We start from the raw sequence: 14,749 nt of genomic DNA, 5'->3' as shown, positions 1-14,749 counted from the left end.
TTTAATATTATTAAAGCGAATGATAAATTAATTAAAAAATTCATCAACTAGTAATAAAATATAAATTAATAATGATAAATGAATCTTTCTTTTTTAAAAAAATAATTTAAATACATTTTTAATTTATATTTATGTTTAATTTTTTATTTTAAAATTGTACGTTCAGTTGTTCTTACTTTTTTTATGTTTTAAATTAAATAATTGTAACTTTTTTCTCTTTTAGCATTTTTAAATTATAATATTATTTATTACTTCAGCCACGTTAGTGTACAATCTAAGTTTTTTAGTTTCGTTATGCTGACCTCTCAACTTCCTTGATTTTGATTTCTTATTTGTCCTATAATATATATATATATATATATATATATATATATATATATATATAATCATTTTTTATTATTTAACTTTAAATAGAAAAGAAAAAGAAAATTCTCCTCTTTTATTTATACTCTTTCTAAAGATATATTGAATTGAAATGGGAAGATTTATCTATAACTTTTATTTTAAAGGATTCTGTGATCATTCAATTATCACTTAAAACTTGGAAATAGCTAATCATCGCTATAATCCATCGTGGGGGAATCAAAATTTAATGTGGCATGAATGTAGAATACAAAGTAATAATAAAACTGAAAGGCATATCCATAGCTAGACCAAATGCAATCTTCTTAATAGATTTAAATCTCATAAATGAAAATGGTTTGCTCCCTCATTCCATAGCATTAAAGCAGAGCTTAGATGAGAGTGTAGATGCCTCATTCCAAGTCATTATTTCTCCTTATAAATTGAGAATGATAATATTTACATATATAAATTAAAACATTAATCATCTTTTATACATAATTAACTCATTCAAGAACAACTTAATATAAAGTATTAATACTAAATTAACAAAAGCTGAGCATCGGCCCCACCAATCATATTTCATATTTTGAATAGTACCTTTTAAGCTTTGCCTCCCTTCCATTCTAAAGAATCAATCCTAGCTAGTACGTTCACTTTCTCCTACGTTTAAACAAAAAAACAGGCTTGTAGTTAACGTTCTATCACAGAGGAAAGCCAAATGTCAGACCTTTTTCTTCTAGAAGCTTGGGTGAAGATGAGTTTAACCTGTTAGGCAATGCCTGGTAGGGAAACATAAAATTCCCCTCATTAAACTTGCTGTGGGACTCTTGACAATGTCAAAATCTATAGAACAGGGTGAGTCAGTATGTAAAGAAAAACATACACATGGTTCCAGATTTATAAGCAAGTAACTATTAATGAATAACACAACCACAGAAGGATCTGATTACAAGAAATATTAACAAACTTGGAAGACAAATCACACTAGCTGCAGATTACAAAATATGAACTGCAAGAATTAAAAAGGAGGGGAGGGGATGAGTAGACGACGGAAAAAGCCAATAAGCTACCTATACAACCACACAACCACTGGCCACTCAAGAAAACCTGACAAAAGGTTAGCCCACAGTCAATAGTTCCTTTATCTTTCTTTTTTTCGCTGATCTCTAAGCAGAGGAATACCACTCTATGTCAGAAGCATACCGATTTCTTCCTCTGATTTACTCTTTTCCCAGATTTCTTCTCTTCGCCAATTTTCAGTGAACATAGGTTCATCGGCATGCAAGTTATAATCTTATAATCAATCGCCAAAGGAGAGGTAACAAAAAATAAAAAATAAAACAAAGGACCCAAGAGACCTATGCAAATTTACTCCTTTCTCCCGCTGCAATTAATATTTGTTGTCATTGAGTGCTGCGTGTTAACCCACTTCGAGAGACATTTCTGCATAAATTTGACAACCTGTCAGCTAAATCAATATATCATTACATCAATATTCAGAATATAATACCTTCTACCTATGTAGTCAATGAAAACTAAACTGGCATGGTGACATTTATCTATTACAGGCCTTGACTCTGGGACAAGCAAGCCGTCCAAAATCAATTAGGCAGAAAATCAACAAGAATTAACAAGTGGATCCATTTGAGCTGATCAATACAACTTTTTAAGTACCAAATTAAAATGAACCCCAACAGATACATGTCACAGATTGAAAAGTTCATGGGTGGTCTTCAAGTACCTTATCCAAAAGAGTAAGAAACAATCCCCAGTACTATGTCTATAATCTCTTGCAATGCACATTTTCATACATCAAAGTGCAGTGAAGACAGAGGAGACAGACAAACCAACAACTAAATCAAATTATACTTCTGACTAGGAAGTTTTTCTTTAGAATGATTACGTGTGTTTCCATTTACTTGCCATATGTTCTACTACAACAGTATAATCTTGTAGCTCAGAAATTATTTGCATTTACTTGCCATATATATATATCATGGAGATTTCCGAAAAATTATCATGTAGTAGGACTTCGTGTTAATTTCATAGAATTCTGTGATCCTTCCTTCTATTTTGGGAATATTCTATATAGAATTTAACAAGCATTTATGAGTGAATCTCAGTAATTATTTTTACTACACGTATTAAGTGTTTCTTTAAGAGTTATTAAATATGCAATATTACAAACCTATAAATTGCCTAATGAAAGAGGCCCACCATGAACACATGGTTGTCCAGTGCCAAAGCAAATGCCTAAATTACTAAATTTTGCTGAATGTCAACAAAACCTGTGAACCATTAGGATGTTGAGGGTTTTGCAAGATAATCAATCTTAAATCTACTCAGATACTTCCCTAGCACCCTGCAGCTTCCTTTCACACAAATACGGAAAAACCCAAGTTTCTTTGCATCTGTTGACTTAGTCTAATTGACTTTCGTCTTCTTTGCCATCTTTGCCTTTAGGTTTAAAGAAGTCGACAAAATAATAGAGAAAAAGCCAAGTTCATCAAATGATTCTCATGTGAGTGAATTCCAGACTTGGGCATGGAATAAATATTGCAGAGAAGTCAAAGAACTAAGATGAGGCTAGCTTGAGGTAAATTTTAATTTCTGAGGTATGAAAATATTTAGAAAAAGCTTGATAAAGCATGTAGAGATGCTCCATACTTTTTTTAAAAAGAAAAAAATGGATTAATTTAATCAGCAAGACGACAGTCTACGCTACCACTTCACTTCAGCCCTAAGCAAGCAACAGAATAGCTACAGGCCAACAAGCTTACAAGGCCACTATTATGAATAAAGACAGAGGCTTCATATATGGGATAGTGTTTTGTCCATTAGAAACCTAAGTGAGTTTATCACATGTAAATTCAAACTTAGCACGAACTAAGATAAAAACATCAAATAAGAATGAACTTTAAAAATTCAAAGGGAAAGGAAAATGCAAATATATGAAGGGAGAACAGACAGATGACACCATGGCTGCTAACCCCACAATTTATAAAGAACAAATGCAATAAATTAATAGTGAGACTAATTTTAGCCTACAGCAATGTAGGAAAATAAGGAATATTAAAATAATAAAAGCACCTTCCAGTAAGCAGCTGAGCAGCAGATCCTTTGGAGTTACCATACCGCTTGGCCCTATTCTCATGTTCTTTCTCCACACGCATGGCAGCAACCTCTTTCTCCATTGCAGCCACTTCTCTTCTCATCTTTTTAGCCTCAACTTCCATTGCCTTTGTCAATGTTTCTACCTTCTTAGCAAGCATCTGAAAAATACAAGGATAACTAGAGCATTTATCCGGACAGATAAATCAAAATGCTATTACATTGAAAGAACACAAGTATCAACCTCAATCGCATCATCCTTATCCTTAAGGCTTTGATCTTTCTCATGACCAGCTTTCCTCAAAGCTATGACCTCTTTCTGCAGTAAATCATACAATACTCCCGGGACATTATCCTCTGTATCTACTGGCTGGAAATCATTTGGTTTTTCATTATCTGGTGCCTCACCCTCCTTGGTTCCCTCAGAAGGCTGGTTGAACGAAATATTTGAACCTGTTCCATTTAAAAGCACTTTCGCCCTGTCGAATGATCTTGTGCCTCCATCAAATGACTTGGATGTTCCTTTAGCATGCTTCAACACTGTACTAGATGACATAGAGGATCTTAATTGAGAGCTTGGCGATCTCTTGGATAAAAACCCATTGGATGTAAGTTTTGAGAAATTATCAGCTCCACCCAGAGACTGACGCCTAGAAGGCCCATTGCTCATGCTTCTTCCATCTGATGTACTGCGGCTAACACTATTAGAAGATCCTCTCACGCTCTCTTCCAGAACTTTAAGCCGCAAATGATATTTCTCCTGCCAAATCAAAACAAAAGCTCTAATTCCCAAACCAATAGTATCAACATAAAGAACAGAATGGTAATTGTCACAATTAGATTATTACTTTCAACTGTGCTTCAGATTTTGCAGCCCGCTCAGTTATAGCAAGCTTGTCACGAAGTTGCTGCATTTCTCCCTGTAAGAAATGAACTCCACAGTGAATAAAAAGTAATAAATTTAAGTGCCTATTGTGTTTTTCAATGGGAAAAACCATCCACAATAACCTGCAAGAATCTCCGCTCTTCGAGCCATTGTTTTACAGGCATCACTTTGTCATTAGCATCTTTCCACTCATTTGCGACAACCGTGGCCACTCTATTAGCAGTTACTTTTGCACGTGCCAGCTCTCGGTCAAGCGTTTTTCTTTCCTCCTAAGGAACACAGAAACAATCATTCATTTTGACAACAGCTTTGAGACTATGTGCACCAAAAAAAAATCTGCCAAACTTGGAAACTTAAATGCTGGGCGCATTACATTCATCTCCTGAACTTTCCGCTGGTAATCCCTAACTGCATTTGCGGCAGCACCACCAGCAAGAACAGCCTCTTCCAGCTCCCTTACTGTTTGTGTAAGCTTTTCAACCTCTGCAACCTTTTGGCGATGCATTTTGTCCAAAATTTTATTTTCTTCCTACCAGGGGCAAGTTATAGACATGTGACTTTCTTCATTATATAGACTAAGAACAAAGTATATGCTCCAACTCCTGATACACCTGACAAAAGAAAACACCAAGAATGATTGGAATACCTGGCAAATTTCTATCTGCTTCATCAACTCCTGGTTTTTATTTTGGAGATCATCCACCATGGAGGCTTTGGCCAATGCAACCTGTACAGTCCTTTCAGCTTCAAGTAAAGCTGCTTCTTTTGATTTAGTGAGACGATCAAGCGCTTTGTTATCATCTTGAAGCTTTGCAATCTGCAAAGGACCAAAGGAACTAATCAGTAAGAGAATAATCAATCACATATAAGTTTATAAAACATTCTGTAATTCTCTATGTGAGACAGAAGCAATAGTTCAATAGACACAAGAAATACCTCTTGCCGAGCAAGCTTCAACTCAGCCTCCAAAGGTGCAAGAATTGCTTCAATTGGAGGCATATCATCATCCTTTTGAGCAGCATGAACCCTTCGCAGAGTGGCCTCAGCTGCAAACTGAGCAGCCATGGATGCCTTCTTCTCATCATTTATTTTCTTGATTTCAAGGTTCTGCAAAACATGTTTATTAACTAAATATAACAACACAACGGCAGAAAATAAAAAACAAGGCTTGAAGAAAATTTTACAGCAATACCTTGCTTTCAAGAAGAGATTCTGTCAATTTGAGCTTCTCCTCCATTTTTGACAACTCATCAGTGAGCTATGGTACAAAAGAAAAACAAAAAACAAAGTCAGTATCCATTTTAATCACAAAAAATGTTATAAGGATGCCACGTCAGATGACCAACATAAAACAACACTTCAATTGTGTCCAATACTGCAAATGGTCATAAGCTTATATTTTTCTTCAATTACTACAAAAAAGTTTAGCTTTACAGTCTTTGATGCAAGAGCATTGGCCAGCGTGTAGAAGAGCTGTAAATTTCATAAAGATCATGAGTTTTTTCTGAACAAAAATAGGGATCATTCACAATATGCGGAAACAGTAAGTCATGAAACATAAGGATAATTAACCATCTAAATCCCTAAACATCAAAACAATCCATTCAATCATGATACCAAATACCACCCTAAACCCCATCAGATAATTATACATAGGAAGAGAAAATATAGATGGAAGAAGAACATTTAATCTAATAGGAAAACTATGACATAAGTTCTAGATTACAGGTAGACATGAAATCTTGATCTTGTGACAGCTTTAACAATGACAAGCCAACAACATTAACAGACAAGACCAAAGCAACTGAAAGATAACAATGAAATTAATTTTTCATAATCTATAGTTATAAAATCAAAAACATACAGGAATTACAAGACAACCTAAAAATGAAGTTGGATAAAGCATCAAAAAAGGATTCATGCTGTTAGATGAGAAAGCCCATCACTGACTTTCTAAAATAACCAAGCAACAAATAACAATGATGAAAATTCCACCCAACATGACTTTGACAGCACAGTTATGTATAACGTATTTCACCAAATTATATCCCCAAAAACCAGGAAACCAACTTCCCAACCATCAGAAGGAACATAGATTTGCTATCAGCAATGAAGACATAGGCATACACGGAAATTTATATATAAAATTTACAGGATCTATCTTGCTTCAGTAATTTAACAATATACACTAAAATACAAAGAGCCCCATCTTCCATCATTTCTTATTTCTTTTACCAGTATTATGTACAGTAAACTTCAAACAAATCGTAATTTTCCCAAAAAAAAAAAACATTGACTAATGGGGAAAAAAACAGTGGACACTTCCACTAAGATCAGTCATAAATCCACAAAAATTAACAAATTTAAAGAATTTTCAAAATAAATTACTATTTTAACTAGAACCATTACTATAGCGTTTTTTCACCAATCAATTAAAGTTAATTTATTAACAAAATTAAAACTCAATAATTTTTTCAAAAAATAAAATAAAATATTTTAATCAACCTCTTCGACAGCCTTTTCTCTTAGCCTTTCAGACATCCTTAATGCCTTAATTTCCGCTTGTGCTTCTCCCAATTCTCTATCTTTATCTGTGACCCAATCCAAAAACAGAAACGAAAACCAAAATATTAAATTAAAAGAAACTACAAACAGTTAACTGTTAACCGAAAAGCAGCTAAATTGGGCCGAATCAAGGTGAAAAACAACTAGATCGAGCCACATTCGTCACCTCTAACTTCATTCTCCAGCCGATTAAGCTCCACTTTCACCGGATCCGACCCGTGAAGCAAAGTAATGAACTCATTATCCGCATCAAAGCTAGGTCTAACAGCTCTCCTCCTGGACGAACCTTTCCCTCCACTCTCCTTAAACGACGCCGACACCGTCAACGGCGGAGGTACCCCCGCGGTGGTCGACGTCATCCTCACCGGCGACTCACTCCTCCCAATGCTTCCTATCTCCGCCGCTTCGCCGGCAATATCCGCCATCTCCGATCCAAACACTTCCTCTCACCACTTCAAACACAAAATGCAACCAATTCCAAAAAAAAAAAAAAAACCTCTTTTCAAAGAGAGAAGTTTGTTTCACATCTAAAACTTGAAGTGGATCCAAATGCTAGGGTTTCAAAATCAGTTGAAATACAGCTGTTAAACAGATTTTTAGATATAGAAAAGAAAGAGAGAGAGAGAGAGAGAGAGTAAGGAGAGAGTTTGAGCAGAGACAGAGAGAGAGAAAAATAATGTTGCTTTTTTATTTTTCTCTCTCTAGATTGTGGATTTAAATCTGGCTACAGTGGCAGACTGAAGAGAGACAAAGAGAGGGAGAGTGATTAGTGATGGAGATCAATTAAATTAAATTAAATTAATTAATCATGGATTAATTTAATGGTGGTGGAGATATTACAGATTAGTGTGTTAAAGAAGTGAAAGCGTTTGCTGTTAAGCAGACAAAACAGCTTGAGAACTGCGACTGGGCATTATCGGACAGTAAAACTTCTACATCTAGTTTCTTTTTCTTTTTCTTTTTCTTTCTTTTACTAGGTTTTTTATTAAAGATAAGCGTGGGGTGCAATGCGCATTGAGGTTGCTAAAACGGGTAAGGGTGCCTAATGCGCACTGCTAAGCGTTTTAGCAGACTTTTTCTTTTCTTTTCTTTTCTTTTCTTTTCCCATGACGATGTTCCGAGTTTTGTGATTTTTATTTTTTTTTATTCACTAAAATTTTCCTTTAAATAATTTTTGTTATTTTTGTAACATTACATGACTTGGCTACTTTGCCATGTCGTTACCCACAAGGCAAAGTATGGTTCACATAAAAACAAATTTCCAAATACAACTGTTTTTTCTCGTACCTAAATTCATAATAAAATTTCTAATCTTGATTTATAAAAATTAAAAAAAATAAAAGAAAAGAAGAAAATCAAATATAAAATTTTAAATTTTTTTCTACGTTGCTTTTTTCTTTTCCTTATGTAAACTTTTCCTCCTTGAGTAAGCTCCTATTAGATTCACTTTTGAGTAATAAACTTTTCTTGTGATATAACCCAAAAAAATAATTAAAAAAAAACCTCTTAAATACACAGTAGTATTTGGTTAAGAGTATTATCTTTTCCGTTTACCAATCGCAAACTTAAGCAATCTGGTCACTATTATTTGCATATTTATCATGTCTTTGCTTGCCATGTGACAATTTCATTATATTAATCCACAAGATTATTATCTCAGTAACTTATTATTATGGCATTTAAAATGGTTTGAAGATCGTTTCATAATACTCAATCTATCTAGCGCATGTCTTTTGCATCCATCCATATGTTACTCTCTCTCTCTCTCACCCTTCGTTGCTTAAAATGTTAAAAATAATCAATATAATATTTATAAAAATATTTACACTATTTAAAAAATTAAATAAAATTTTTATTTTTTATTATATTTAATTAAGTATTTATATTTTTATTTTGAATCAAATAAATCGCTATAATAAATAGTTGAATATTTGTTATTAATTAAAGTATCACTTATTAATTCATATCATGTGATACTAACGTTGCATGCGACATGACATGTTGATGTAGCACGATTACATAATCATATAGCATTTTCACCATTTATGTCAATATCATATCAACGTTATGTGGATACAAAAATTAGAAATATTATTTTAATTAATGATAATTAGTCAATCGTTAATAATAAAAATTTATTTGATTTGAAATAAAATATAAAAAATTTTATTAAAATTTTTTAAAATAATTTAAAAATTAAAATAAATGCATCCACACACATATGCTTATACCAAAAGACAATTAAATCTAACTATCAAACTTGATTATATTTGACAGACTATATAGATGTATAAATAAATTGGTTGAATATCTTTATCTATACAACCGTGCAAAAATAGAATAAGTTGAAATCAAGTCATTAACTGCATTCGACTATTTAGCTCATTGATTGATGCATTATCTCTTGTTTAAAAAGTAAAATTTGAATATCCCTCTCCTAATTTAAAAAAAAAAAAAAAAGTCATCAACTTTTGATAACGAAACAAAGATGTCAAATGGAGAATTTTAGTAGATTTCTTTCTTTTCTTGTCTTGACATGATTTCTACCAGTAAAAAGGAAGTCAATTTTCATCAATGGAATATCAAATATTTTCAAGAAAATAGTACTATATTGGTGGTGTAATCTCACACGAGTTATTAGCCATACTACTTTCTACATTTTAATTAAAATGCACATTTTAATATTTTTTCTGCATTGCTTTTTTCTTCTCCTTGTGAAATTAAAATGTACCTTTCTACCTTTAAGATATATTTGATATCTAATTATAATATAATTAAAATATTTTGCATAAAAAATAGGCATCAAAAACTCTCTTTCTCTCTCTCTTCATTTCTTTATCTATGTTTATATTCAAAAAGTTAGATTTTAATTTGTTTATATTAAAAATAATTTAATATAAAACTTAAAAGAGTCTTTGAATTATTTAAAAAATTTAAATAAATTTTTATTCTTCTATTTTATTCAAATAAGTTATTATAAAACATCATAATAAATGATAATATAGTATGATGACATAGTGTTATGATGTTTTCACCTTCCACCTTAGCACTGAGTAAGTATAAAAATGACAAATAGTATTTTGATTAATGATAGAGTTAATTAATTATTAATGAAAATATAATTATTCAATTGAATGTAATAGAAAAATAAAAATTTATTTTAAATTTTTATATATAATTAAGAAAATTTTTTAAAACATTACACCGATAATTTTTCATTTGAGATTCTTGAAAAAACAATAATATATATTATAGTTTGTTTTAAATCAAATTGCTTGGGTTGCTTGTAATGAAGTTATCGCAATCCAAAGCTAGCAACTTATAAAGTAGAACAAAGGTTGTTCCAATGAAAGTAAAGTACAAGTATCCATTGTAATTACCCAAAAATGAATAAAACGTTCCATTCGAAGCCAACTGCAGTATCCAAAATCACCTAACTTGTCTCCCCTCAATACTCCAAAATATAATTATCCAATTATAGTTGAGATCGCTATAGAGGGTATGGAGAGATCACTAGATGAGATCGGAGGATAGGAAGGATGATTATTCATATATTGGTTTTTATATATGCTAGTTATTTAATTATGTTTATATCCTTTGTGGTTTATTCTGAAATTTTAATACGATAAAGTTGGTTTTAACAATATACATGTTCGTGCACCCGAACATTTGGTTCATTGGTTAGTGCGTGATTCACTGCTTAAAGAGTAAAGTTCGAATACTCCCTCCCTCAATTATAAAAAATATATATATATACATGTTCATATATCTACAAATAATGAAAAATATTTGTGTTTATATATACCTCTAAAATTGTGTGGTTCGAATGTAATCATTTTAAACTTATATCGAATTATGTTGATTGTGGTTGTGTTTGTTGAAATAGAAATGTAGTATGGGAATTTGGCTCTAAATGTTTGGCAGAAAATGAAATGCAAATATAAAAATATGAGGGAAGATGTTGTTTGTCATTGATGAAGAATTTAATAGAATTTCATATCAGATCTGATTAATACAACAGAGCTTGTGAGTTGTGAACCAAATCCATGTGCATTTCTGCCTAATACCAAATGTAATTGGAATTTTTTGAAGACAAATGGAGATCTGTTTGCTGCCCTTTGTAGTCATCTTCAATGGTTGAGATATAGGAAAGACTTGAGAACTTGCCCAGGAAAAAACCCTCTAGCAATTTCCCAAGAAATCCTTTGCATTCATAAACACTTGGAGCTATTTCAAGTTTTTGGTTATTACTTTACCCACCTCCACCCTTAATTAAAAAAAAAAAAACATTTTAGTTTGTATTTTATAGATATAATATTTAAAATTTTTTTGAATTATTCAAAAAATTTTAAATAAGTGTTTTTTTATTAAGTTCAGATAAACTCTTATAATTTTATTTTGAGTCAAATAAAATTTTATTATTAATGATTAATTAATTATCAATACTCAGAACAGTCACTCAATATTTTACTTTGACATGAAAGGTAAAAATATCACGTGATCATATCATCATGTTATATTACCATCTACGATGACATGACATGACAAAATAACAAGTAACATCGTTAGTCAACTATTAGTTATAATGAACTAATTGGTCCAAACAAAAAATATAAATACTCGATTGAACGTAATAAAAAATAAAAAATTATTTAAAATTTTTAAATAATTTAGAGACTTTTTAAAAATATTATATTGATTTTTATATATATACAACTTATCTTTTAATCGGACATAAACCATTTACAATATAACCTTTATAAATTAATAATCTCGATTAAATAATACTTTTGATCGATTCTGACTTGAGATCAATATGATAAATTAATAATTTATTAATTTTATAATATAATACATTTAAAAAAAATATAAGTCTCATTTTATAAATAAATTAATAATTTTCTTATATATCAAAATTTTATATATACATAACTTAATTATAAAACTTTTATAAAATATGACTCCAATTTTATTTGTTTTCTCTTAAAATTGATATCTCCTTGAATCTCATCTCTAACTTTTCTTAATGTATTAAAAAACTTTAGTGTAATGATCTCGTATTGTAAGAAAAAATTATACACAATACATGTATATTAAGTTCAATATTTTGGAAAAAAAAACTTTAATAAATTAATTTTTATTAATTGATATGTAATTTAATAAATTATTAATTTATCAATTAAATAATATATCAATTAATTAATAAATTTTCATAATACAAAATTAATTTATAAAAATTTAACTGTACTAATTTGCCAAACCAGAAACCTTTCTTTAATACTAAAAGCGTTTACAGAACTACTGTTAATAAATGGCACGTCCTCAGTTTCTCTGTCACCTACATAAATTAAATACGGCTTAATATAACAATCATGAACTAATGCTTTTAATGAAGTTTGAAACTTACATGGGTTCAGCTCAACGAATTATGATTTTGATGGGCTTAAACCTCCATTTGTTTCCATGGGGCCCCTTTTTAAGTACAAATCTTTAGATTTCTTCTGCAATTTCTATTATCTGTTGGTGCCATTTACTGGGCTTAATCACACTAAATATGTAAAACAGTTAATTCAACTTCACATCTTTCTTCTATAAGTCAATTTTTATCTTCATTGATGGAAATAATGGGATTAATACCGAAATTAACATATATGACAGATAAAATCTCAATTATTTATTTTTATAATCTAAAATCTTTAATCCAAATTCCGTTTTACTCTTACTACTTAAGATTTAAGGTAAGTAACTCCCGTGTTATGAAACTTTTGTCTATCTTAGACTCCTAATCGTATCTATGCTTCATAACTCGTGACGCCAAATTAATTACTTCCATTATTAGTATAGATGGACATATTATACTTTAACATACATGGTTTCTAAATCTGATACTTGGGGTCCATGTGACAACATAATCATTTTCTTTCCCTTAATCACTATACTAGTAAATCCACATTCCATTTTTAAATCCTTGATATAAAAGATCAAACACTTTGTCAATGCACTAGTTGGCATTGTATAATATCCAAGCTTCAACCCATTTTATACAATTGATAAGAATTGCCAACCCTCTAGGCAATAGCATTTTCTAGGACTGAAATACCTGCAATGGGTTTGTTTGCCCACTTAAAGCTTCATTAATTATGCATGTAAGATTCCCATAATTTAGGAGGGACTAAAAACCAAAGCATTAATAGATAGTGACCCCATGAAGAATATGATTGCCTATCTGTTACTGTTAAGTGTGTACATGTACATATCATATATAGCATGTAGTATAGTACTACCCGACTTTTCCTTTACATATGCAAAGGGGCAATATATGCAAGCAAATCAATGTCCTTGACTGGTGATAGAATTTGCACCTAGCCAGAGGTTAGGTTCCCTCCCCCCCAGCTGTCACCATGCTCAAATCCTCTCAAATTTTGTGCACTTTTTAGGGGGGGAAAAGGAGAGAATATATTAAAGAAAACAGAAAAAGAGGAAGCAAAGGCTGCAGCCTTGGCCTTTTGGAAAACTTTGCTATCCCTTCAAGAATCAACCTGGAAGTGGACAGATAGAGCCATAGAGGCTACAAAGGTAGAGGGTGAGAATTCATACTTTTCAAGTCCCACATCTGCTTTCATGTATAGTGGATTAATTTCAAGATATAACAGGGAAATGTCATGGAGTGTATAATATGTTATTTTATTTGATAATCCAACAGTTTCTTGAAATTGTTAATTATATGAACGAGTTTCACACAAAAACAGTCAAAATTCTCAAATTTATTATTCAGTAATTTTCGACTCTGTAAATATGAAAATAATAAATAATAAAAGTTTTACATATTTATTTTTATCTTTTTTGACAAATAATGGAATTAGGGAGTACTTTAGTATTCTTTTTAAGATTGTGAAAGGTCTTATTGGACAAACCCAACAACCTGAGCTGTGCTCTCTTTTGGTGTTTGCAATCAAATCAACCTTCCATACTCGTTACAAACACATAGAGACATATACATTTGCTGCTTGGGATTCAAACAGCATTCTGATGCTGACACCACACCAGCTCAATGTACGGCCTTTGGGGGTTCATATGGGGCCTTCTTATCTGGTTTCTCTACCTTTTTCCCTTTCAAGCCCAACTTAAGGTTTTTGGTTTTGGTTTTCAGATGCTAATTTTTCGCCATCCTTAACAAACTCTTTATTGCCCAGAAAAAATTAGAAAAAAATGTTATAAATTTATGACATTTACTTAGAACTTGTTTGGTTTGATTTTTTTTAACTTAAAAATTAATGTGAAACTCTTATGAAAAATAATAATTTTTAAAATTAAGCTAAATTTGTTTGGTAAATTTATTTTTATAAGTTTTTTATAAATAAGCTATTTGGTAAAATAATTTATACAAATTATAATTTTGGTTAAAATTACCATAAAACATATTTAATAAAAAATTTTCAATTAATAATAAATTCTTTGTTTACAACGAAAAAAGTTAACTTAATTTTTTTATTTATTTAAAATAATTTTTTAGAAATATAAATTTTTTTATAATATAAAATTTATAATTAATAATAAATTATATAAAAATAAAAACGGATAATGTTGGAATTATTTTTAATAGATAAGGATATTTTTTAAATAAAAAAAATTCTCTTGAAAAAAAGGTGTGTTTAGATCTGGAGCTTTTCTTGAAGTTTTTTTTTTGAAAATTAGTTTTTTTTAAAGTTTTTCAAAATCTATATTTGACATGACTTTTGTTTTTATTAGAGAGATAAGATAAAAAAAAATTGAAGCCAAACAGGTACTTAGAATCTATTAATATTAGTTCAAGGAAACTTAAAAAAAAAAGGTTAATGTAAA

At 30.6% G+C, this 14,749-nt stretch overlaps 1 protein-coding gene across 1 annotated transcript; it reads right to left on the bottom strand.

Annotated features, from left to right (window-relative positions):
* Positions 1–1,241: 1,241 nt before the first annotated feature.
* Positions 1,242–7,613, bottom strand: LOC18609881 (microtubule-associated protein 70-2-like). The gene is made up of 11 exons (XM_007045213.3): positions 7,074–7,613; positions 6,848–6,933; positions 5,535–5,600; positions 5,279–5,449; positions 4,989–5,159; positions 4,716–4,871; positions 4,465–4,611; positions 4,305–4,376; positions 3,701–4,216; positions 3,436–3,617; positions 1,242–1,788 (listed from the first exon to the last, which is right to left on the bottom strand). Exons 1-11 carry the CDS (start codon positions 7,330–7,332, stop codon positions 1,749–1,751), a joined length of 1,866 nt encoding a protein of 621 aa, XP_007045275.1. The 5' UTR covers positions 7,333–7,613; the 3' UTR covers positions 1,242–1,748.
* Positions 7,614–14,749: the final 7,136 nt, after the last annotated feature.

Source organism: Theobroma cacao, chromosome 2, assembly GCF_053813885.1.
Source record: "Theobroma cacao isolate CCN51 chromosome 2, ASM5381388v1, whole genome shotgun sequence".
Classification (NCBI taxonomy): domain Eukaryota; kingdom Viridiplantae; phylum Streptophyta; class Magnoliopsida; order Malvales; family Malvaceae; genus Theobroma; species Theobroma cacao.
The sequence above is the reverse complement of the archived record's forward strand: the minus strand, read 5'-3'. Positions and strand labels throughout refer to the sequence as shown.